This window comes from Haematobia irritans, chromosome 3 (genome assembly GCF_050003625.1).
Source record: "Haematobia irritans isolate KBUSLIRL chromosome 3, ASM5000362v1, whole genome shotgun sequence".
In the NCBI taxonomy this organism is placed as follows: Eukaryota; Metazoa; Arthropoda; class Insecta; order Diptera; family Muscidae; genus Haematobia; species Haematobia irritans.
Genome location: NC_134399.1, coordinates 116,025,576 through 116,052,725, shown reverse-complemented (window position 1 = coordinate 116,052,725; position 27,150 = coordinate 116,025,576). Strand labels below are relative to the sequence as shown.

The following is a 27,150-nucleotide window of genomic DNA, read 5'->3' as shown; positions in this document are numbered from 1 at the left end:
CCATTATAATTTGGATTTTTACACTGGGAATGAAAATTCGAAACATTTTAATTTGATTGATCCTAGATTTAAAGCCACATAGGTCGCTAAAAAATGTCTTTATATTTAAGAAGCCGCATCTTTGGCTCGGAATCAATACCAAAATCATTAAGAGAAGATCAAAATCTTGGATCCAAACTTTTGGTGAGAGTAGACGAAGTAAATCAATATCGTTCTCTTACATTTCAGCATGGTGATAGCCTTTGCAGCACCATCAGTCAGTGTCTGGATCACGGTTGCCACTCGTGTCAGAAACAAAACTTTACGAAAAATCTACCAAATAAATAAAATCCCATTTTAAAGTTTTTGATCAAAATATTTTGGTTAGTATGAAACAAGTATATACGGCCGTAAGTTCGGCCAGGCCGAATCTTATGTACCCTCCACCATGGATTGCATAGAAACTTCTACGAAAGACTGTCATCCACAAATTTCAACTCGCTCGGATGAAATTTGCTCCCCCAAGAGGCTCCAAAACCAAATCTCGGGATCGTTTTATATGGGGGCTATAAATGATTATGGACTGATATGGACCACTTTTGGCATGGTTGTTAAATATCATATACTACCACCACGTACCAAATTTCAACCAGATCGTATGAATTTTGCTTCTCCAAAAGGAACCGGAGGTCAAATCTTGCGATCGGTTTATATGGGAGCTATATATAATTATGGACTGATAGGAACCAATTTTTTTTTTTTTTTTTTATTTAAATTTTCAATTAAAAACATTTTCAATTAAATTTTCAATTAAATTTTCAATTCCTGCATGGTTGTCGGATACCATATACTAACATCACGTACCAAATTTCAACCGAATCGGATGAATTTTGCTCTTCCAAGGTGCTCCGGAGGTCAAATCTGGGGATCGGTTTATATGGGGCCTATATATAATTATGGACCGTGTTTACGTAAAGTAATAGATCGATCGAAATCAAGAAAAGAAAAAGTTAGGAATTCGAAATTTATAGTATTCAAATTTATTTTCAAGTTTTGAAAGAATATGTTTTACAAACACTTTTTCTTGAACTATACTTATCGCCAATGTTAACTGCTTGCTGGTCAGACAGAAAAAGGGAACGATATGACTATCAAAAGTAATGAGGAGGCCCAAAATATTTGGAAATAATAAGGGAAATTTCTCTCATTGATTTCTTTTTATTACTAATTAAGTATAGTTACTCATGACAATGAGCGAGTGTAATGTATGTCGCTAGTACAATATTCATTAAGAAACAAAAAACAGCAACAACAATATCAATGGATCAATGCATATGCTAGCTAACGCACAAGCCATTGCTATTGTAGTTGCTATTTCTATGTTATTGCTTGTTAAAGAGGATAGACAAAAATGAGAGTAATATGAATCGAAACCTCAAACAAAAACAATTATGTATGGGAAATTTTAACAATTACTTTAGCAATGCAGTGTAGACGATAAATAAAGTATGAATGAATTTATAATGTTAACATAATGCAAAGAAATTTAACAGAATGCAACGAAATGTAAAGAAATAAACTACAGAGTCTGTTAAAGAATAAAATATGTTAAATTATAAGTATTATATGAATGAATGAAGATCATTATTAAGTATTTAAAAGTAAATTATGAAATATGGTAAAAATTATTTCTGTTAGGTTGGAGGAAGAACATTTTCGCCAACATTCTCCCCCCGAAGAACGACTGTTTTTGATGATGATTAATTAAGCGGAGGCCATTCGTTGGGAGTATTTTAGTTGAGCATCACAGCTCCGCTATGCTCCGACTCACAGCGATTTGAACAAGGCCCCGTTGTAAATTGAAGGTATTGTCTTTTGGGCTATTGGTGTTGGCTGGTCTGGTGAATCTCCTGGAAGAAAGCAAATTTTAGAGATAGGTCTTTTTAATATTTTATTTTTTGTTAGAATCGATACCACCCTTATATGTCCATCGGCTCCAGAATGCGTTTCTTTTATACGTCCAAGTTGCCATTGGCCAGGACCACATCTCTCATCTGCGATTAAAACCAAATCTCCAACTTTCGCATTTGGTTCTGGACTTAACCATTTTGGTCTAGCCTGTAGTCGGTTGAGATATTCGTTCTGCCACCTTTTCCAGAAATGTTGCTTTAACCTTTCTATATATTTCCATCGTGTAAGATAGTTTACTGGGGTTTCGAGCAATGTTGGTTCCTGAATACAAACTGTTGGCTCGCCAATTAAAAAATGGCCAGGAGTCAATACATCAAAGTCCGCTGGATCTGGTGTCAAAGGAGCAAGGGGTCGAGAGTTTAAGCAACCCTCAATTTGACATAGTAATGTGCTTAACTCCTCAAAGGTCAAAAGCCGTTCGTTAGTTATTCGTTTTAGATGAAATTTAGCCGACTTGACACCAGCTTCCCAAAGACCTCCAAAATTTGGTGAAGCTGGTGGAATGAAGTGCCAGTTTGTCTCGCATAAGCTCAGTGCTTGCTTTAAATCGTCGTGCAGTGAATTGGACTTCCTACTATGTAAAATTTGGAGCTCTTTGGAGGCCCCAACAAAATTCGTGCCACAATCAGAGTATAAGTCTGTGCAAGCTCCCCTTCTGGCAACAAAGCGTCGAAATGCCGCCAGAAATGCATTGGTGGTAAGGTCCGAAACGGCCTCCAAGTGTATGGCCTTTGTGACCATACAAATAAATAGGCATATATAGCCCTTGGAAGTTGCAGAAGACCTAACAGAAGAGGCTTTAATTGTTATGGGGCCTGCAAAATCTACCCCACTATGCTTGAAAGGACGTGATGGCTTAATACGGATACTAGGCAGATTTCCCATGATTTGACGAGCAGTCTTGGCCGATTGTCGAAAGCATGGCATGCATCTATGTATAATAGTTTTCGCCAATTGGTTACCTGACACTATCCAGAATTTACGATTTACATACGACATGGTCAATGTAATGCCACCATGAAGTGTCCTAATATGTGCATCTAAAATCAAAAGTTTAGATAAAGGATTTGACTTTGCCAATATAATGGGGTGTTTTACACAATAAGGTAAATCTGAATTTTGTAGGCGTCCGCCTACACGAATAATACCATCCTCGTCCAGATAAGGCATAAGCTTCAAAATGGAACTGTTTCTTATCTGACGCTTTAAAGCAAGCAGCTTAAACTCATCAGGAAAGTCAATTTTCTGAGTCAATTTGACAAGAGAATGTAAAGTTAGATTAATTTCTGAAGTCGTAAGAAATCCTATTTGCTTGTTCCTCTTGTCTTGGCAATTGTGTACAAATCTTGTACATAAAGAAAGCACCCGTAGCAGGGTTTCTAATTTAGAGTATTTTTGCAAAATTTCAGGATACTGCAAAACCTCTGAATTATGAGCAGAAATCTTCGCCCCCTTTTCTTCCAGATTCGTTTCCAAATTGGGAAGATTCTGGGGCCACAAATCCGAAGATTCATAAAGGAAATTTGGTCCACGCCACCAAATTTCATTCTCAACCAATTCCCCAGGAATAATTCCTCGCGAAGCAGAATCTGCCGGATTCAGACCCGATGGAATATACCGCCATTCCAGTGGGTCACTAAATCTTTGAATTTCTGCCACCCTGTTGGCGACAAAAACATTCCAGTTGGAAGGAGATTTTCTTATCCAACTTAAAACAGTTGAACTATCACTCCAATAATAAAATTTCGAAATTTGCAAATCTCTTAACGAGATCTTGATTTTCTGAACCACCTTAATCAACAAGGATGCTGCGCACAATTCCAAACGTGGAATTGTCAAAACTTTAATGGGTGAAATTTTGGATTTGGCCTGAATCAGGTTGACAACAATATTACTAGTGGTCACGACTCTTGTATAGGCAACAGCCGCATATGCTACTGTTGATGCATCACAAAAGCAATGCAATTCAACTTCTGAGTGCTTTGACCAGTTAATCCATCTAGGAATTCTTATCCTTTCCAGATCAGGTAATGAAAAACGATATTTAAGCCAGCGATTGCTAATAGATTCCGGTATTTCTGAATCCCAATCAACTCCGTGTTCCCAAAGACTTTTAAATATGGACTTTGCGACAACTGTACATGGGGTCAACCAACCCAGTGGATCGTATAGCCTAGCAGATTCTGATAAAATTGATCTTTTCGTTGGAGTGTGAGACTCAGCAAGTACTATCTTGAACGAAAATGAATCGTCGTCAGTGTTCCACTGTATACCCAGCGTCTTGATAGTTTTATCCTTACTAAAATCAAAAACTATGGATGGGTCCCTGTGTTCCTCGGGGATTTCACGAAGTAAATCCACAGAATTCGTTGTCCATTTTCTGAGATTGCATCCAGCCTTCTTAAGAAGACCACACAAGTCTCTGTATAAAAGTAGTGCATTCTCAAAAGAGTCAGAGCCCGACAAAATGTCGTCAACATATGTATCGGACAGCAAAATTCTCGAAGCCTCAGGAAATTCGGAATAAAAATCATGAGCCAGTTTTCGAAGAACCCTGATAGCTAAATATGGTGCGGATGTAGTACCATACGTCACCGTGTTTAGCTCATATATCGATATTTCTTCAAAAGGCCTGAACCTCCAAAGAATCTGCTGAAATTTACGATGATGTGGAGAAACCATTATCTGTCGGAACATTTTTTCTATGTCCGCAGTGAAGGCTATTCTATGTCTTCTCCACTGAGTTATAACAGTAGGTAATTCATTCTGAAGGGCTGGCCCCGCAGATAGTAAATCGTTGAGAGAATCCATACCCTTCCTGTGGCTACTACCATCAAATACCACCCTCATCTTAGTGGTAGAACTGTCTTCTTTAAAGACACCATGATGAGGTAGAAAGTAGGAATTATGTCGAACATCCCTTGGATATGTCCCAATCCTGGACATATGACCCAAGGATTCGTATTCGCGCATGAATGTCCTGTAAGAGTCTGCAAAGGTCGAGCGTCTCGAGAAAGATATTTCTAATTGCCTAAAACGCCTAAATGCGTTGTCAACATTGTTACTCACCACAGGCAGAGAATTATCTCGTAGAAGAGATTTAAATGGTAAATCAACTTCATAGTGACCACATCTGGTTCTCTCTGTAGTACGCTCAAAATGAGCCTCACAAGAAATTTCTTCAGCATTTAAATCTCTGCTTGAAACCACCTCTTCCTGCTCCCAAAACGATTTCAAAATAGACTCGAGATTGGTGTTATGAATGTGAACCCTATTGGAAGATATAGAGCCAGTGCGGCCAGAAAATACCCAACCAAAATGGGTATTCTGAAAAAAGAGTTCACCATGGACAAATGATTCTGCGGGTATTTTTATCCTTGAGCAGATATCGGACCCCAGAATCATATCTATTTTATCTGCGCTGTAAAATTGGGGATCAGCCAAATTTTCACTGTCAATATTTGGCAAAGAAATATTTTTCGAAAAATATTCCGGAGTGTATGATGACAAATTCGTCAGAACCAAAGCCCTACAAGAAATAACCGGTTCATTTCTACGAGTGAATAAACTCACGTCAACAGAAAACCGTGAAAAACTACATTTACCTTCACCTATCCCGACTACTTCATAATTGCACCTGTCCTTCTTAAGGCCCATCATCTGAACCGCCGATTCCGTTATTAAACTGCCCTGTGAGCCCGGGTCAAGTAAAGCTCTCAGAGGAAATCGACCATGGTTCGAGTTAACAATCAAGCGAATAGTGTAAAGAAGTACAGATTGGAAGGAATTGCCAAAATGGGAAGTAATTCTATTATTCGAGGACGTAGGGCAATTTTCATTAATAGAATCCGGGACTTCAGGCTCAGTACTGTGGAGGACAGTATGATGAGGCTGGTGACAAGTAATACATCGGAAAGGTGACACACAAGTATCAGGATTATGGCCGGGGAAAAGACAATTGCGACAAATACCCGAAGTAGAAACATATTTATTTTTATCTGAGAAGCTCAGAGCCAAAAATTTATAACATTTGGCCAAAGGGTGCAATTTATTGCAATAAGAACATTGGCCCTTAACAGGCTTTGAAATTTTACCTGCATTACAAGTCGTCCTCTTAGAACTCATTTTACTGGATTTAACATTTTTTGAATTGCCCCTCATATTATCCATTGGAAAATTATCTCTAAGAGATTCAAGAGTTCTAAAAGTCCTCTCTAGAAACTCAAACATTTCAGCACGGGTTGGGATTTCAGTAGACGAACGTAGGGATTGTTCCCATTCCTTACGAGTCTGTAAATCCAGCTTCTGTCCAATAAGATGTATTATGATAGGATCCCAACTTTGAGTATCCATACCTAGATTCCTCAAAGACGACAAACATTCCTGTGTAGAGTCGAGCAAATTCTTGATGGAAATATATCCACCATCTGACTTTTCAATACCTAATAATTTACCTATCAAGTTACCCACAATTATCCTCTTATTGTGGTATCTTGATTCGAGAATGTTCCAAGCCGAGTCATAATTCGCATCAGTGGCAGATATATTTTTAATCAAATTTGCAGCCTCTCCACTTAAAGTACCCTTGAGGTAATAAAACTTTTGGATCTTAGTTAAAGAATCGTTATTATGGACAAGGGAGAAATATATGTCGCGGAAGGAGATCCACTCCATATATTCTCCCGTAAATTTTGGCAATGATATCTTAGGTAATCTCGTGTCGACACCGATGGTCGTGTCCACGCGGCTATGTGGCACAGCGAAAGTACTAGCAAAAGGTGATTGGATAGAGTTATTTGGCAAAGCATCAAGAAGCTTCCCTTTGAAAGTAAAATACAATTCCGAAAACTCAAAATAAAAATCCTCATCTAAATACGGAACATGTCCCTCATCCAATGACTCTTCTTGCACAACTCGAAGAATTTCTTGATGTTGACTTTCGAAAATATTGAAAATGTCGTCAACTCGTTGTGCCAAAGAAGTCACATAACCTGAAGTTCTCAAAGAGTCTTGCTTCGAATCGAATCGATCCGCATACTTTCGCAAAAACACCAACGCGTCACGTTGTCTTTGAATCATTACCTCTAAATCACCCATAATCAAACGCAGAAAAAATCAATAAAAAAACACGCGGTCCTTTTTATTCGAGAAAAGAAAATTATCCGTAAAAAAATCACAAAAAATCTGAATTAAATCGCGAATTCCCGGGTTTCGGCACCAAATGTTTACGTAAAGTAATAGATCGATCGAAATCAAGAAAAGAAAAAGTTAGGAATTCGAAATTTATAGTATTCAAATTTATTTTCAAGTTTTGAAAGAATATGTTTTACAAACACTTTTTCTTGAACTATACTTATCGCCAATGTTAACTGCTTGCTGGTCAGACAGAAAAAGGGAACGATATGACTATCAAAAGTAATGAGGAGGCCCAAAATATTTGGAAATAATAAGGGAAATTTCTCTCATTGATTTCTTTTTATTACTAATTAAGTATAGTTACTCATGACAATGAGCGAGTGTAATGTATGTCGCTAGTACAATATTCATTAAGAAACAAAAAACAGCAACAACAATATCAATGGATCAATGCATATGCTAGCTAACGCACAAGCCATTGCTATTGTAGTTGCTATTTCTATGTTATTGCTTGTTAAAGAGGATAGACAAAAATGAGAGTAATATGAATCGAAACCTCAAACAAAAACAATTATGTATGGGAAATTTTAACAATTACTTTAGCAATGCAGTGTAGACGATAAATAAAGTATGAATGAATTTATAATGTTAACATAATGCAAAGAAATTTAACAGAATGCAACGAAATGTAAAGAAATAAACTACAGAGTCTGTTAAAGAATAAAATATGTTAAATTATAAGTATTATATGAATGAATGAAGATCATTATTAAGTATTTAAAAGTAAATTATGAAATATGGTAAAAATTATTTCTGTTAGGTTGGAGGAAGAACATTTTCGCCAACAGACCGATATGGACCAATTTGTGCATGGTTGTTAGAGACCATATAATAACACCATGTACCAAATTTCAGCCGGATCGGATGAAATTTGCTTCTCTTAGAGTCTCCGCAAGCCAAATCGGGGGATCGGTTTATATGGGGGCTATATGTAATTATGGACCGATATGGACCAATTTCTGCACGGTTGTTAGAGACCATATACTAACACCATGTACCAAATTTCAGCCGGATCGGATGAAAATTGCTTCTTTTAGAGCAATCGCAAGCCAAATTTGGGGGTCCGTTTATATGAGGGCTATACGTAAAAGTGGACCGATATGGACCAATTTTTGCATGGTTGTTAGAGACCATATACTAACACCATGTACCAAATTTCAGCCGGATCGGATGAAATTTGCTTCTCTTAGAGCAATCGCAAGCCAAATTTGGGGGTCCGTTTATATGGGGTCTATACGTAAAAGTGGACCGATATGGCCCATTTACAATGCCATCCGACCTACATCAATAACAACTACTTGTGCCAAGTTTCAAGTCGATAGCTTGTTTCTTTCGGAAGTTAGCGTGATTTCAACAGACGGACGGACGGACGGACGGACATGCTCAGATCGACTCAGAATTTCACCACGACCCAGAATATATACTTTATGGGGTCTTAGAGCAATATTTCGATGTGTTACAAACGGAATGACAAAGTTAATATACCCCCATCCTATGGTGGAGGGTATAAAAATATGTTTTCTTCAAAAAAAATGTTTTATTATCTTATTTTGGAAGTTTATTTTATTTCTATAAAAAATTTTATTCCCATAAAATTTCTTGTCGAAATTTTATTTCAATAAAAATGAAAATTAAAATTTGTCAAAATTTAATACCTATAGAAAATTTTTTGGAAATTTTATTTCTATTAGAAAATTATGTCAAATTTTATTTCTATAGAACATTTTGTTAAAATTTTATTTCTATACAAATTTTTTTCGAAATTTTATTTCTATAAAATTTTTGTCACAATTTTATTTCTAAAAAAATGTAGTTTAAATTGTATACCTATAGAAAATTTTGTCGAAATTTTATTTCTACAGAAGACTTTTGCCGAAATTTTATTTCTATAGAAGATTTTGTCAACATTTCATACCTATAGAAAATTTTGTGGAAATTTTATTTCTATAGAAAGTTTAGTCGAAATTTTATTTCTATAGAAAATTTTGTCGAAATTATATTTCTATTATAAAATTTTATCAAAATTTTATTTCTATAGAAAATTTTGTTAAAATTTCATTTCTATAGAAAATTTTGTCGAAATTTTATTTCTATAAAATTTTTTGTCTAAATTTTATTTCTAAAAAAATGTTGTTTAAATTGTATACCTATAGAAAATTTTTGTAGAAATTGTTTTCCCACAGAAACTTTTTGGTCGAAATTTTATTTCTATAGAAAATTTTGTCAACATTTCATAACTATAGAAAATTTTGTGGAAATTTTATTTCTATAGGAAGTTTTGTCGAAATTTTATTTCTATAGAAAATTTTGTCAAAATTTTATTACTAAAGAAATGTTGTTTAAATTTTATACCTATAGAAAATTTTGTCGAAATTTTATTTCTATAGAAAATTTTGTCAAAATTTATTTAAATTGAAAATTTTGTCAAAATTATATTTCTATAGAAATTTTTGTCGAAATTTTATTTCTATTAGAAAATTTTGTCAAAATTTTATTTCTATAGAAAATTTTGTTAAAATTTTATTTCTATAGAAAATTTTGTCGAAATTTTATTTCTACAGAACATTTTTGTCTAAATTTTATTTCTATAGAAACTTTTGTCAACATTTCATAACTATAAAAAATTTTGTGGAAATTTTATTTCTATAGAAAGTTTTGTCGAAATTTTATTTCTATAGAAAATTTTGTCAAAATTTTATTTCTATAGAAAATTTTGTAAAAAAATTTTTTCTCTAGAAAATTTTGTCGAAATTTTATTTCTATAAAAATGTTTGTCACAATTTTATTTCTAAAGAAATGTTGTTTAAATTTGATACCTATAGAAAATTTTGTTAAAATTTTATTTCTATAGAAAATTTTGTCAAAATTTTATTTATATAAAAATTTTTGTCACAATTTTATTACTAAAGAAATGTTGTTTAAATTTTATACCTATAGAAAATTTTGTCGAAATTTTATTTCTATAGAAAATTTTGTCAAAATTTATTTAAATTGAAAATTTTGTCAAAATTTATTTAAATTGAAAATTTTGTAAAAATTGTATTTCTATAGAAATTTTTGTCGAAATTTTATTTCTATTAGAAAATTTTGTCAAAATTTCATTATTTCTATAGAAAATTTTGTCAACATTTCATACCTATAGAAAATTTTGTGGAAATTTTATTTCTATAGAAGGTTTTGTCGAAATTTTATTTCTAACAAAATCTTGTTTAAATTGTATACCTATAGAAAATTTTGTCGAAATTTTATTTCTACAGAAAATTTTGTCAAAATTTTATTTCTATAGAAAATTTTGTAAAAAAATTTTTTCTCTAGAAAATTTTGTCGAAATTTTATTTCTATAAAAATGTTTGTCGAAATTTTATTTCTATAGAAAATTTTGTCAAAATTTATTTAAATTGAAAATTTTGTCAAAATTTATTTAAATTGAAAATTTTGTAAAAATTGTATTTCTATAGAAATTTTTGTCGAAATTTTATTTCTATTAGAAAATTTTGTCAAAATTTCATTTCTTTTAGAAAATTTTGTCAAAATTTCATTTCTATAGAGAATTTTGTCAAATTTTTATTTCTAAAAAAATATTGTTTAAATTGTATACCTATAGAAATTTTTGTCGAAATTTTATTTCTATAAAATGTTATATCAAAATTTTATTTCTAAAGAAAGGTTTTCAAAATTTTATACCTATAGAAAATTTTGTTAAATTTTTATTTCAATAGAAAATTTTGTCGAAATTTTATTTCTATAGAAAATTTTGGCAAAATTTTATTTCTCTAGAAATTTTTGTCGAAATTTTATTTTTATAGAAAAAATTTGTTAAAATTTTGTTTCTATAGAACAGTTTGTTAAAATTTTATTTATATAGAATATTTTGTCGAAATTTTATTTCTATAGAAAACGTTGTCGAAACTTTATTCCTAAAGGAAATATGTGAAGTACCTCTTAGTTGAAAAGAAATGTTTTGCAAAATCTACCAAAACATCAAGAATTCTACCAATATATCAAACAGAAGAAAATCAACAATTTTTTGTAGAATTTTGTTAACTGTGGGAATTGTGGTCTGGATCCATCCACTTACTACCAAACCCCTCTCCTCTCTGCCACACTGGCACAATTTCTGATATTTCATTAGTTAATGCCTATACGGCTTCATGAATTCATACATGGCTCTCCGAGTAACATATCGTAGCGGAGTCGATACACCCATAGAAAAAATCATGAACGGCGTGCTCATTTCAAAACGATCCGTTCATGAAAGTGACTCAACACACATCTGGTGTCAATCTGACAAAAAGATATCACCATGCGTTGTCAAAACAACAACCAGCGTTCATGATCTGAAAGCGTAATGGTTACGAATTTATAAAAAACAATATTCCGTTAACGTGACTCGAACCTACACCATACGCGTTAATAGTCGCCTGAGCGTATTACATCCCCGACGGAGTTGCCATAAGAATGTCTAACTAATATTTTAAGACTTCATGACCAAAGAAAAACGAAAGTCGTTCACGAAATCGTGAACGCCCGTGGACGAATGTTCACGGTTAACATTCCGTTTTGATTTTTGGCGAACGTTTCCGTTTCATTTTGTTACCGTCCGTTCACGATTTTGGAACATCATTTTTTCTATTAGTGTAAGGCTGTAAATGCTTACGTTGTTGAACTTTCCTTTAGTTGCATCGATGATCCTTATATAGACCAACCTTAAGCGATATTTTAAAAATTCGGCATCTTGCTTGAGATCCTTGTTTTCATCACGGTGTTGACTAGTGGGTCCGCAGTTTTCAAAAATTACATGGGAATGATATCAGTCCGAGAGAAGGCTGTTATGATGGCAAATGTTCGATGGGAGAATTGCAAGGGTTGTAACGACACCAAGCAAATATGGCCCCATTTCAACTTAAACCGCACACTAGATATGCTAATGTTCTCGAGACGTCAGATATCACTCCTGATATCTGCTATAACGGGTCGCTGCCTGATAGGCGATTTTGCAAAAACTATTGGCGCGAAGTATAATGACTATTGTATGAGCTGTCATGATGCGGAGGAAAAAGAATCAATTAAACACCTCTTGTGTGAGTGTCCTGCATTTTGTGTAAAGCGCAAGCAACTTTTAGGAGCATATAGCTTCAGATTACTGGCGGATCTGGAAAACGTTAACTTAAGCAGTCTGCTACTGTTTTTGGAACAATCTGGTTGGTTCAACAAAGAAAAATAATCAAGAAGGTTCAGCGGTTAAAACTAGAAGTACCCATATGTAATAGGTACTTTTAGTTAATGTGGTATCACAATGGACTGAATAGTCTAAGTGAGCCTGAATCTTAATCGGGCTGCCACTTTAACCTAACCTAACCTATCAGTCCGAAAGTAATGGATAAATATAAAAACTTCATACCTTTACATTTTAATTTTAATTGTCAAGTCCAACAATCCATATGTCCACAACAACAGTCAATGCAGATTCGTGACATGAAAATTAATACACAGACAAACTCTGTTACATTTGAATATTTGTCAGGGATGGAAAATACAATTTTTAACAAAGTACAAAAAATTTACTTTTTTGAGCGAAAAAGTACTTTTCACTAAATTTTAACAAAAAGTCCATTGGAATATTATTGTCAAGAGCTCCCTTAAATTGAATTTTAAAGAAAATAAAATTTTGTAAATTTTAATTATTTTCTTTTTTTAGTCCTTTATTCGCATACAAAGACTACCGTAGTATTGTAATCGCGGTTGCCACAGCTGTACTTTATGGTACTACATAAATTTTCTGTAGATAAATAAAAATAAATTTTTGACGAAATTTTCTATAGAAATAAAATTTGGGCAAAATTTTCAATGGAAATACAATTTGGACAAAATTTTCTATATATTCTATAGAAATAACAATTTGACAAAATTTCCTATAGAAATAAAATTTTGACCAAATTTTCTATAGAAATAAAATTTTGACACAATTTTCTAATGAAATAAAATTTTGACAAAATTTTCCAATGAAATAAAATTTTGACAAAATTTCCAATGAAATTAAAATTTTGACAAAATTTTCGATAGAAATAAAATTTTGACAAGAAATAAAATTTTGACAAAATTTTCTATAGAAATAAAAATTTGACAATATTTTCTATAGAAATAAATTTTTGACAAAATTTTCTATAAAAATAAAATTTTGACAAGATTTCTATAGAAATAGAATTTTGACAAAATTCTCTAAAGAAATAAAATTTTGACAAAATTTTCTATAGAAATAAAATGTTGACAAAATTTTAAATTTTAAATATTTTCTGTTTTTAGTCTTATATTCGCTTACAAAGAGTACCGTAGTATTGTAATTTCTGTAGATAAATAAAAATAAAATTTTGACAAAATTTTCGATAGAAATAAAATTTTGACAAGAAATAAAATTTTGACAAAATTTTCTATAGAAATAAAAATTTGACAATATTTTCTATAGAAATAAATTTTTGACAAAATTTTCTATAAAAATAAAATTTTGACAAGATTTCTATAGAAATAGAATTTTGACAAAATTCTCTAAAGAAATAAAATGTTGACAAAATTTTCTATAGAAATAAAATGTTAACAAAATTTTGAATAGAAATAAAATTTTGACAAAATTTTCCATAGAAATAAAATTTTGACAAAATATTCTATAGAAATTAAATTTTGACAAAAATTTTCTATAGAAATTAAATTTTTGATTTTTGTGCTTTTTCGATCTTTGTTTTTCAAATGAAAATTCTATGTTTTTTTCGAGCTTGAGATCTATATGTTTTTTATTTATATTTTCTTCAATATTTCGCAATTTTCTTGAATTGCTTCTTCAGGAAGTATTGATCTATAATAAATTTATTATAATAAGTTACATTAGTAGTATATACTAATTGCTACAATCTTATTCTAACATTTAGTACATTTCTAACATAAATGATAAACATCTCAATATGACACATTCTACTAGGCGAACATAACAAATGGGTAGATACAACTATCCTTCACTTACATCAGTTACAACAACTAAACACAACACATATTTTTGTTAGAGACAGCGAAACATCACTGCTCTCGTCTGTTTTTAATATTGCACTGAGTGTGAATGCTGCTATGCAACCTGCGTGTTGTTCTTTTTCCCATCGCTTCTGCATATCATTTGTCTGTATATGTGAGCGATGTTGTCCGTGTCCGTTTTGTAATTTATTCTCCTCGTTGTTGGTACGTTGTTGATGTGTAACATTTCTAAGGTGTATCTTTTGCTCGTGTTGCTCTCTCGTTGCAAAACACGAACTCTATCAAAGTTTGGTTGGTGGTTTGTTGCTGCACAGTGTGTCGCTAGCGCAGTTTTTTGTAGCTTACTGTTGTTATTCCGTATTTTTATGTCGGATTTATGTCCTTGATCTTGACATTAAAATAAACGAAAAATGGTTCGTCAATAAAACAAGTACTGAATTCCCAGATGACATAAAGTGGCTTCTCTCACTTGGGCCAAAATTCGGTCTACCGACACAGAAAGATGATTTCCCACTTTTTAAATACATAGCTGATGGAGAAAACCTAATTCAAACACACACCAACAAGGAACAACAAGAACGAGCCAGAACAAAATTTGCCACATCATTAGAAAATCATCTCAACAAAATGAACCTGAACGGAAGAGATAGATTTGTTTCGAACACAGTGTACAGAACCAGGAAATTCTTGAAAACTCACAAGAATATCTCAATCCTGAACGCAGATAAGGGTAACGTAACTGTGGCTATGGAGAAAAGAGACTACAAAGACAGAATGCAGAAAATAGTAGGGGATATCATGTCCTACCAAAGGCTAAACAAGGACCCAACACAAGGCCTACAAAAGAAAAACAACGAAATAGTAGATGAACTTTTCAAGAATAATATCATTTCTGAATCTGAAAAACGAAGAATGAAGACGGAAATTGCAACTGCCCCTAGACTATACGGCGTACCAAAAATACACAAAGACAATTTCCCATTAAGGCCGATATGTTCGTCGGTAAACGCACCATCAGCAGCAATGAGTAAATTCCTGGTAAATATACTGAAAAAACTTACCACAGGATCTAAATATAATATAAAGGACTCGGTACAATTTAGAAATAAGATCAAAGATATGACTATAAAACACGACGAAAAACTGATATCGTTTGATGTGGTGTCACTTTTTCCCAGTGTACCGGTGGACCTCGCCCTCAGGATTATAGAAGAAAGATGGGACGAAATAGAAGCACACACAAATATGACTAAGGCATTATTCATAAAGACATTGAAATTTTGTATAATAGACAACAGATATTTCAAATACGACGACAAGATATATAGACAAAAGAAAGGTTTACCGATGGGATCACCAGCCTCTCCAATTATCGCTGACATATTAATGGAGAGACTACTAGACAGCTGTATGCAAAAACTGACAATAAGACCGAAGTTCATAACGAAATACGTGGATGATTTATTTGCAATCGTCAAGGAAACGGAAATAGAAAAAACTCTGACAACACTTAACAGTTATCACAACAATATCCGGTTTACAATGGAGCTAGAACAACAACAAAAAATTACCGTATTTAGATTTATTAATCATCAGGGACAAAGAAAAACTTACAATGGACTGGTACCAAAAAAACACAGCTTCTGGAAGAATTATGAACTTCTTCTCAAACCATCCAAAACAGATAATAATAAATACAGCAAAAAACCTAATCCAAAGAGCACTAACTATCAGCGATCAACAATTCCAACAAAAAAACAAGAAAAAACTACACGATATCTTGAAATACAACAATTTTCCCCCGAACATCATAAAAAAGTTAATAGCGAATTACAAGCCTTCATCAGAACAGACGGACGATAATAAAGATCCAAAATCATACAAATCGTTGACATACATACCAACGATCTCAGAAAGGATATCAAAGTCCGATATTTTCGATACAAATAAATACAACTTGGCTCATAAATCCAACAACACACTAAAAAATCTTTTTACCAATACCAAAGACAACATCCCCTTATCGGAAACCCCAAACGTCATTTATGAGATTCCGTGCGATGGAAAATCAAAAGAGAAGTGTCAGATGATATATATAGGAACTACCAAAAACAAATTAAAGACAAGATTATCAGGACATAAATCCGACATAAAAATACGGAATAACAACAGTAAGCTACAAAAAACTGCGCTAGCGACACACTGTGCAGCAACAAACCACCAACCAAACTTTGATAGAGTTCGTGTTTTGCAACGAGAGAGCAACACGAGCAAAAGATACACCTTAGAAATGTTACACATCAACAACGTACCAACAACGAGGAGAATAAATTACAAAACGGACACGGACAACATCGCTCACATATACAGACAAATGATATGCAGAAGCGATGGGAAAAAGAACAACACGCAGGTTGCATAGCAGCATTCACACTCAGTGCAATATTAAAAACAGACGAGAGCAGTGATGTTTCGCTGTCTCTAACAAAAATATGTGTTGTGTTTAGTTGTTGTAACTGATGTAAGTGAAGGATAGTTGTATCTACCCATTTGTTATGTTCGCCTAGTAGAATGTGTCATATTGAGATGTTTATCATTTATGTTAGAAATGTACTAAATGTTAGAATAAGATTGTAGCAATTAGTATATACTACTAATGTAACTTATTATAATAAATTTATTATAGATCAATACTTCCTGAAGAAGCAATTCAAGAAAATTGCGAAATATTGAAGAAAATATAAATAAAAAACATATAGATCTCAAGCTCGAAAAAACATAGAATTTTCATTTGAAATTAAATTTTGACAAATTTTTCTACAGATATTAAATTTTGACAAAAATTTCTATAGAAATAAAATTTTGACAAAATTTTCTATAGAAATAAAATTTTGACAAAATTTTCTATAGAAATAAAATTTTGACAAAATTTTCTATAAAAGTTTTCTATAAAAAAAAGCTCATTCTTTGCAATATAAGAAAGCATTACCAAGGTTAGGTTAGGTTAGGTTAGGTGGCAGCCCGATGTAGAGAGAAGCTTTGAAACACTCAGAAATGTCACCAGCATTACTGAGGTGGGATAATCACCACTGATAAACTTTTTGGTGTTCGGTCGAAGCAGGAATCGAACCCACGACCTTGTGTATGCAAGGCGGGCATGCTAACCATTGCACCACAGTGGCTCCCAATATTGTCTAATAATTGAAATGAGTAGATCGTCCAATAAAGGGAACTGATGAGGATGTGGAAATCCGAAACAGCTGTCTTCCCAACCATTTTGGACAACATTTTTGCTCTTCCATAACATCATAAAATGGAGCCACCGTGGTGCAATGGTTAGCATGCCCGCCTTGCATACACAAGGTCGTGGGTTCGATTCCTGCTACGATTCTATAGAAATAACATTTTGACAAAATTTTCTCCAAAAATAAAATTTTGACAAAATTTTCTATAGAAATAAAATTTTGACAAAATTTCTATAGACATAAAATGTTGACAAAATTGTCTATAGAAATAAAATGTTGACAAAATGTTCTAAAGAAATAAAAATTTGACAAAATGTTCTATAGAAATAAAACGTGAAAGAAAGTACTATAGTACTGCATTTTCATCCCTGATATTTGTTCGTTAGATTCATGAATGCAAACGCAAAAAAACACCAATCTATGGACCATAACATACTGAATTCGATAGCTGATATTCAGAGGTCCAGCCTTTCAAATGAGCATCATATTCACGAAAGTCGGCCATTTGCTAAAAAAAAATCTGAAGTCCTGTAGTAATTCCATCACCAGAGGACAACAATGATAAAGTTCTCAATTACAGATACCTTTGACATCGTAGAGTACTTTGGATTCATCGACATAAATTTGCAACGAGGCTGGAAAGAAAAGCAAAAGAAGTTGAACAGAACTGAAAGAATTCTTACGAGAGATAAGACAGTTATATTCTGTCTTATCTCGAGGAATATCGGAAACCCAAAAACACCGGTTATTTGGACACTCTAGAGTCAATTTCAATCAATTGATCATATCATAATTGTTTATAAAATTTCCTCAGTGATATTGTAATATTAATGAATTGGCGACTCTAGTCGGTTAGAGCCGACTAGGTTAGGTTAGGTTAGGTGGCAGCCCGATGTATCAGGCTCACTTAGACTATTCAGTCCATTGTGATACCACATTGGTGAACTTCTCTCTTATCACTGAGTGCTGCCCGATTCCATGTTAAGCTCAATGATAAGGGACCTCCTTTTTATAGCCGAGTCCGAACGGCTTTCCACATTGCAGTGAAACCACTTAGAGAAGCTTTGAAACTCTCAGAAATGTCACCTGCATTACTGAGGTGGGATAATCCACCGCTGAAAAACTTTTTGGTGTTCGGTCGTAGCAGGAATCGAACCCACGACCTTGTGTATGCAAGGCGGGCTTGCTAACCATTGCACCAAGGTGGCTCCTAGAGCCGACTAGAAGGAAGTGCGAACCGGTGGATTAGTTCTCTACTTAGAAATAGCAAAGTACTTTGAATTGCGACAATATAATCGTAACAGACTTGATTATGATTAGAGTGTGTAAAACTCAAGGAGGGTTGCCTTTTATTTGGCGGAATCGGGCAAGTCTAGTGTTGCAATCTGTCAATTTGCGGTGTCCCGAATGACAGCAGCCAGAGGACTGAATTGCTAAAGAACTCAACAAACATCAGTTGTTATTCAGGAAACCATTGAAGCTGTACGACACTTGATATTGCAAGATTGTCATGTGACCTATAGTGGAATTGAAACAACGTTAGGTATTAAAGGGTGATACGGTCAAAATTTGGTCAATACAAACTTTACGTATTTCTTTCAATTTTGCATTTAAAACACCTGAACACCCCTCATTTTGAAGGTGTGTGTGTGTAGAATGTTGCTCCTATTTTGATTTTGGAATTCACTCTTAAGTTGTCAAAATGCCGTCCAAGCAAGAAGAGCAGCGTATCAAAATTTTGCTCGCGCATCGCGAAAATCCGAGCTACTCGCACGCAAAGCTGGCAAAATCGCTAAAAGTTACCAAATCAACCGTTACAAATGTAATTAAAGTATTTGGGGAACGTTTGTCGATAGCCAGGAAGTCTGGATCGGGGGGAAATCGAAAACCGGAAGCCGCTGAGACGACAAAGAGAGTTGCCGGTAGTTTCAAGCGAAACCCTAACCTCTCTCTCTCCGAGATGCCGCAAATAAGCTGGGTGTATCGTCTGCAACCGTGCATCGAGCCAAAAAACGAGCCGGACTATCGACTTACAAGAAGGTAGTGACTCCAAATCAAGATGATAAACAAAATACGACGGCCAAAGCGCGATCCCGGAGGCTGTCCACGACGATGCTGACGAAGATTGACTGCGTGGTAATGGACGACGAAACCTACGTCAAAGTCGTCTACAAGAAGCTTCCGGGACAGGTGTTTTATACGGCAAAAGGAAGGGGAAAGGTAGCAGATATTTTCAAGCACATAAAACTGTCAAAGTTCGCAAAGAAATATCTGGTTTGGCAAGCCATCTGTACCTGTGGCTTGAAAAGCAGCATTTTCATAGCTTCCGGGACTGTCAACCAAGAAATTTACGTGAAAGAGTGTTTGAATAAACGTCTGCTGCCTTTCCTGAAGAAACACGGTTGTTCCGTACTGTTTTGGCCGGATTTGGCATCTTGACATTACGGTAAAAAGGCCATGGAGTGGTACAAACTGGCTTTCTGCGGCGAAGATGGTGGACAAGGTGGCTGTACAAAATCATATGGCAGATGTCAAGCGTGAGGCCCGGCAATTCGGATTTGGAAAAGCGAAAGCCTAACTGAATATTTTTCCTGAATTTTATACTAATTGAACTTGAAAGAGAAATTTAATTTGATTTTTAAATAAACGATTTCACCGATTTACACGCGTTTTCTATTGACCAAATTTTGTCCGTATCAGCTTGCTGTATATTCGGGAGTAAATCAGGGGAAGTTACCTGCTTGGACTGTTTTTATTCAACCTGTTTATAAATGGTTTACCAGAATCAATATTTCGGTGTAACGTTTTAATGTACGCAGATGATGTGAAGAATTTTCATTCTTCTAATGGTCATACCGGAGAGATTATATTACAAGAGGATCTAGACAGATTATTTCAGTGGTGTATTGTGAATCTGATGCATCTGAACATATTGAAATGTAAACATATGTCATTTTTATACCCTCCACCATAGGATTAACTTTGTCATTTCGTTTGTAATATTGGTCTAAGACCCCATAAAGTATATATGTATATTATGGGTCGTGGTGAAATTCTGAGTCAATCTATCACGCTAACTGCCGAACGAAATAAGCTATTGACTTGAAACTTGCACAAGTAATTGTTATTGATGTAGGTCGGATGATATTGCAAATGAGCCATATCGGACCACTTTTACGTATAGCCTCCATATAAACCGATCTCCAGATTTGATCTCCGGAACCTCTTGGAGGAGCAAAATTCATCCGATCCGGTTGAATAGTATATGGCCGCTAACAATCATGTCAAACTTGGTCCATATCGGTCTATAGTTTGGTACTTGGTCTCTAACACCCATCCAAAAATTTATCCATAACGGTCCATGATTATGTATATTGTCCCCATATAAACCGATCCCCAGATTTGACCTCCGGAGCCTCTTGAAGGAGCAAATTTAATCCGATTCTGTTGAAATTTTGTATTTGGTGTTAGTAAATGGACACTAACAACCATGTAAAAATTCGACCATATCGGTCCATAATTATATATATCTTCCATATAAACCGATACCACGATTTGACCTCCGGAGCCACTTGGAGGAGCGAAATTCATCCGATTCGGTTGAATAGTATATGACCGCTAACAATCATGTCAAACTTGGTTCATATCGGGACTTAGGTGAACTTTATCTAAGGCCGGGCACCAGACTACAACACCATATAGCATTATAGGTCTAACCACTGCCGTGTATAGCCAATGCACAATTTTCGGTTTTAGTCCCCATTTTTTTATACCCTCCACCATAGGATGGTGGTATATTAACTTTGTCATTCCGTTTGTAAAACATCGAAATATTGCTCTAAGATCCCATAAAGTATATATATACTGGGTCGTGGTGAAATTCTGAGTCGATCTGAGCATGTCCGTCCGTCCGTCTGTTGAAATCACTCTAACTTCCGAACGAAACAAGCTATCGACTTGAAACTTGGCACAAGTAGTTGTTATTGATGTAGGTAGGATGGTTTGCAAATGGGCCATATCGGTCCACTTTTACGTATAGCCTCCATATAAACGGATCCCCAAATTTGGCTTGCCGATCCTCTAAGAGAAGCAAATTTCATCCGATCCAGCTGAAATTTGGTACATGGTGTTAGTAGATGGTCTTTAACAATCATGCAAAAATTGGTCCACATCGGTCTATAATTATATATAGCCCCCATATAAACCGATCCCCCGATTTGGCTTGCGGAGCCTCTAAGAGAAGCAAATTTCATCCGATCCGGCTGAAATTTGGTACATGGTGTTAGTATATGGTCTCTAATGACCATGCAAAAATTGGTTCACGTCGGTGCATAATTATATATAGCGCCCATATAAACCGATCACCAGATTTCACCTCCGGAGCCTCTTGGAAGAGCAAAATTCATCTTTCATTCAGTTGATATTTGGTACGTGGTGTTAATATATGGCCTCAAACGCTCAATCAAAAATTGGTCGAAATCGGTCCATATTTATATAGCCCCCATATAAACCGATCCCCAGATTTGACCTCCGGAGCCCCTTGGAAGAGCAAGATTCATCCGATTCGGTTGAAATTTGGTACGTGATGTTAGTATATGATATTTAACAACCATGCCAAAAGTGGACCATATCAGTCCATAATCATATATAGCCCCCATATAAACCGATCCCGAGAGTTGGTTTTGGAGCTACTTGGAGGAGCAAATTTCATCCGAGTCAGTTGAAATTTGGTACATTGTGCTAGTATATGGCCGTTAACAACCATGCCTAACTAGGTCCATATCGGTCTATAGTTATATATAGCCCTCAGATAAATCGATCCCCAATCACACAAAAATTGGTCCATATCAAGTTCATAATTGTATTTAGCCCCCATATAAGCGACCCCCATATTTCAATTCTGGCTCTCTACGTACCGTGCAAAAGTCCATATCGATTCGTAATTATTTGTAGACTTACTTATACATACCTTTTTTGTCTAACATAGTATATACCACATATGGACTAACTCACAATTTAGAAAACGATGTTAAGAAGTTTTAAGATACCACAACCCAATTAATTCGATTGTGGATGATAGTCTTTCGTAGAAGTTTCTACGCAATCCATGGTGGAGGGTACATAAGATTCGGCCTGGCCGAACTTACGTCCATATATACTTGTTTCCTATTGCCTTTTTGCGCGAGTACAAAGCTACCATGGCTTTTTTCGCCCTTTCCTTAATATTCAGCTTAAAGTTCAGCTTTCTGTCCAAAATAACGCGAAGGTATTTTGCACACTCATCAAAGGGAATTTCAATACCCCCTAAGGATATTGGCTTAACCGTGGGAATTTTGCGATCTTTGCAGTACATGACTAGTTGTGTTTCTGCAGGATTTACCCCAAGACCATTCTCTTTCGCCATTATTTCTCAGTCATCCGGGAGGCTCTCTGTATAATATCTCTGATTGTGAATATTCCCTTACGTAAAAAATGAAATGAGAGGTCTACGTTTCTTGACACCTCGGCTTTAGAACGGTTCTCGATTTACAAAACTGTTTCCTAACCTCTACCAATGATATCCTCGTAAAGGATTTTTAAACCAATACATATGTATTAAACATATTTTGTTTTTTTTTTTTTTTACATAAATAAAATTGCATTGTCATATCTTTATCATTGATTTCATTGGTACTTTTGGCTGTCCATTGGCATGTCATTGATGTGATGTTCACAATCATTGCAATACTTGCTGCCCATTGATATCTCTTGTTCATTAATCGAGCCAGTTATCGAGTCCCACGGCATAAAGGAAGTGAAAAGGATTTTTATTGGATTTTTTTCTTGTCACCAATGACAATGATAGCGACAACTATTTCTCATTGAAACATGCTGCTGCAGCATCATATTCTTCGCAACATGGATGGAAAACATATGAACATGTTTGTGAAATGTAATTAAATTGTCAAGAATCTGACTATAATTAATTAATATATTCACCATGGCTGAGTGTTGGTGGCAATTTAAGCATTTCAATTTGTTCGACCAACACAATCAGAAATTTCATTTTTACACCTACTAGGAATTTAAAATATTTATCTATAAGTTAGAAAATCTTGAGTTACTCTTTGGAATTATACAACGATACATCAAATACGATAATTGTTTTGGGCATCTAATAAAGTGTGAAGTGTATTATGGAATCTTTGAACATCTAAGCACCATGACTAAAGGCAATACTAAGGGAAAACCCCTACTGACATGTTAGTCTTAGGATTTAATTAGTAAGACGAAATCCTGCTGTAGCTTTAAAAGTTTGAATAGGAATGGGACGCATAGAATAAAAACATAAAAGGATATGAACGAACACTGAAAAGGAATTGATGGAAAAATTGAGGCTTCTAGTCTAAGGAAGGTATTAGCATAACGTCACTCCACTCCACTGGACAACGTCTAGTGAGGAGTCGTTGAAGGTATTTTTGAACATATCTATTTCGGGAAATCAGAAGGTTGACTAGCATAACATAGAGACCCAATGGTCATCTACTGCCAGGGAATTTATGTAAGAATATAGATTAAAGTTCGCATTAGTTGATGGAATTACTTCGATGAAAAGGCCAGAATTGACTGACAGAATTACAGCTTAGGTTTAATGCGCTTTACAGACTATCAGTTATTCCGGACGGAATGTCGGTGTTTGTAAAGAATCTTACAGTGTGTCGGATCGATACGACTTGTCGACGATGACTAAATAATCGGTAAATGTGTTATCGATCCCATAAACATGCAGCAGTATCGATTATGCCTTCGGACTTAACTTATAATGTGCACAATACATGGGATATGTTCGACACGAGCAACGTTCCATTTCATCCTCATCGCTATCACAGACTCGTAAGTGACACTGCAACTATCGCCTGTGATGGGGTAAACATATCAAAAAGTACAAAATGTACATGGAAGTATTTTGCCATCACTATTGTTACAAGAGCCATTTTATACTTTGTGAAACACCAAGCACAACTAGCTCTTATAATTTATTTAAATAAAAATGATAATGAAGTGCTAAAAACATAGTTATTTGGCTTAAAATTGTGAAAGGTTTTTGGCTTAAAATTGTGAAAAGTTTTTCAAATATTTTTCCAGACACGCTTCCTCCATTGGGAATAAAAGCACTGGCTGATAGACGCTACAACATGTAACTTGCAACTTGTAACTCAACAGCAATCTTTTATTAATGCATAAAAATATGTTAAATGTGATGTGATAGTCGTATAATAAAATTAATAATCATCTAAACAATCGTGTTTTACTTGACCACAATGATTCTTTTACAACTATCTTAAAATGCACTTTTTCTGATTGTTTGAAGGGGCTCTTATTGGCGTCGTTCTAAATTTATTAAAAAAGGCACCTAATAATTGCACTCATGCGATACTTTTTTGTAGTAACTTGGCGTGGTACAACTTCTCAATAGTGACGGCGCTTTTCCGAGGAGTTTTGGATATCGTATACGCCTGTTTTCGACGTAGTGGGGATTCTCAGAAGCGCCCCCAAATTCAAAAAATGTTGGCAGGTCACTGCCATCCGGAATAACTGATAGTCTGTAAAGCGCATAAGTGACAGCCCCTCACATAGCCTATTCAGTTCATTGTGAAATTATACCTTTTCGTAAATTCAGGGAAAATCGAGGGATTCCAAAGGTTCAATACAGGGGGAAGGTTAGGTTGGGTTGTAGAGGATGACATCAATTTTGTGTTGAATTGATGTCCACTTAGACCAATATAGGACCATTGTGATTCCTCGAAGAGACATCACAGCTATCATCATCTTTAAGGCCTATTCTTACCATGTGTTTCCCAAGTGCTATGATGCCAATCAAAATTTAGCATTTCTTTGGGTTCTTTTCGTCCCATATAAACTTGGTTTGCTCGCAACCATCCGAAGAGACCCAGCGTCTTCGCCATAGTTTATCATATTTGATCTCTATTCAGTTAGTGGAGGAAAAACGTCCGCTAGGACATTATTCGTTCTACGAGCGCCCCACTTAGCCAGCACATCCGCTTCCTCATTTCCTATTATCCCACAGTGCTCAGGTACCCAGTACAGAGTTATACAATGCTGTTCAGTGAGAACATAGAGTTCTCTATGACAGCGGCTGACTACCTTAGACCTTATGTCAGCGCTGCACAATGTTTTTATAGCTGCTTGATTGTCTATGATGTAGCTGACCATGCTTCTGAAGAACGACCTCAAAAACAGCGACTCAGCAGCCTTTGCTATCTCAGAAATCTCAGCCTGAAAAATACTGCAATCACTATCCTGCGTATAAGACTCCCTTATTTCCAGTTCACTGCAATAAATACCGCTGCCCGTTCCATCTTTGATCCGTCCGTATACATGTTCGGGGTTCCGAAGGGTATCATCCTGTCTTCCTACTCCTCTATACTTGGTGTAATGTGTGCCGGTTTGTGATGATAAACATGCTCCGTGGCCACATGGTCCGTCGCTCTATAATTCCCGGCAAGAATTTCAGTATACCTTCAGGCAGTCCTCTCCAGCGTGTCCAAGCTCTTAATGCGCTTTACAGACTATCAGTTATTCCGGACGGAATGTCGGTGTTTGTAAAGAATCTTACAGTGTGTCGGATCGATACGACATGTCGGCGATGACTAAATAATCGGTAAATGTGTATCGCACTATCGATTATGCCTTCGGACTTAACTTATAATGTGCACAATATGGGATATGTCCGACACGAGCACTGTCGTCCGGAATAACTGATAGTCTGTAAAGCGCAAAAGTCTCATAAGTGCCAGCTCTGTTGTCTTCCTTTCGTGTAAATCCCATCAGTACCTCGATAGCGGCAGTGCAGTCCTACTTATTCTGGACATATGATTTTGGTGTCTCACGATTGTCCACCAAACATGACAACCATATGTGACCACAGGTCTTTCAATCGCGGTATAAAACCAACCAAAAAGAGAAGGACTCATTCCCCATCTTTGGCCGACCAATTTCTGATAAGAGTGTAGTGCCTCATAGGCCCTCTTTATGGGATCCGCAGTATTCTCTATTCAGTTCAGTTTGGAATCCAAGAGAACTCCCCCAAGTATCTTGCTTATTTCGGAAGGCTCAACTTCGTCCCTTGGAATTCAGGAGCCTTGTATCCGATAACCTTTCACATGCTGGGGTAAAGTACTAACTTTGTCTTTCCAGGGTTCACCCCTAATACAGGGGCAAAGTTCTCTCAAACATAACAAATGCAAATGTATCGAACTAAAAAATCAACAAATGGTTTATTTAAATATTGGTCATGGGAATCAGTAGCTGATAGGTGAACTCAATTTTGGTAAAATGGTTAGCATTGGCTGCCATGTATTCAAAGGGTACTGAGTTCAATCCCGGACATGTGAAGGTCTTCCAATCTGCTCAACGCTACACTGGCAGGAAGATATTGGCTTTGTTGTTTGTCTTTTCTGAAATCGACTTGGCTCGTTCAGATGGTGCCGTTCTGGATGTGGCATGGTTTGGGTGTTTTACCCCTCTAAATTTTGTCAGGAGTGGGGAGTTCGTAGGTTTGCTTTACAGGACTTTTGAGCGTCTCCTTATCTTTCTCCCAAGTGCTACCAGCCAATGCCTTAAGAATTGTTATACCCTCCACCATAGAATATACCCCCCATCCTATGGTCATTCCGTTTGTAACACATTGAAATATTGCTCTAAGACCCCATAAAGTACATATATTATGGGTCGTGGTGAA

At 35.3% G+C, this 27,150-nt stretch overlaps 2 protein-coding genes across 2 annotated transcripts; one reads left to right on the top strand and one right to left on the bottom strand.

Moving 5' to 3' along the window:
• Positions 1 to 1,806: 1,806 nt before the first annotated feature.
• Positions 1,807 to 7,047, bottom strand: LOC142231152 (uncharacterized). The gene has a single exon (XM_075301770.1). The coding sequence runs from the start codon at positions 7,045 to 7,047 to the stop codon at positions 1,807 to 1,809; it is 5,241 nt and encodes a 1,746-aa protein (XP_075157885.1).
• A 405-nt stretch (positions 7,048 to 7,452) lies between these two features.
• LOC142231151 (uncharacterized) lies at positions 7,453 to 25,527 on the top strand. The gene is made up of 6 exons (XM_075301769.1): positions 7,453 to 7,468; positions 14,117 to 14,272; positions 14,693 to 15,735; positions 15,848 to 16,402; positions 23,572 to 23,650; positions 25,382 to 25,527. The coding sequence occupies exons 1-6, from the start codon at positions 7,453 to 7,455 to the stop codon at positions 25,525 to 25,527; spliced, it is 1,995 nt and encodes a 664-aa protein (XP_075157884.1).
• The last annotated feature ends 1,623 nt before the right edge of the window (positions 25,528 to 27,150 follow it).

Bases quoted from the DNA above. Each gene is read 5' to 3' on its own strand.
- LOC142231152 (XM_075301770.1), bottom strand. From the start codon at position 7,047: ATGGGTGATTTAGAGGTAATGATTCAAAGACAACGTGACGCGTTGGTG.
- LOC142231151 (XM_075301769.1), top strand. The intron at 14,273-14,692 runs GTTGTTCTTTTT...TTAAATACATAG, and splicing joins TGCTGCTATGCAACCTGCGT to CTGATGGAGAAAACCTAATT. The intron at 16,403-23,571 runs GTTCGTGTTTTG...CATCTAATAAAG, and splicing joins ACCAACCAAACTTTGATAGA to TGTGAAGTGTATTATGGAAT.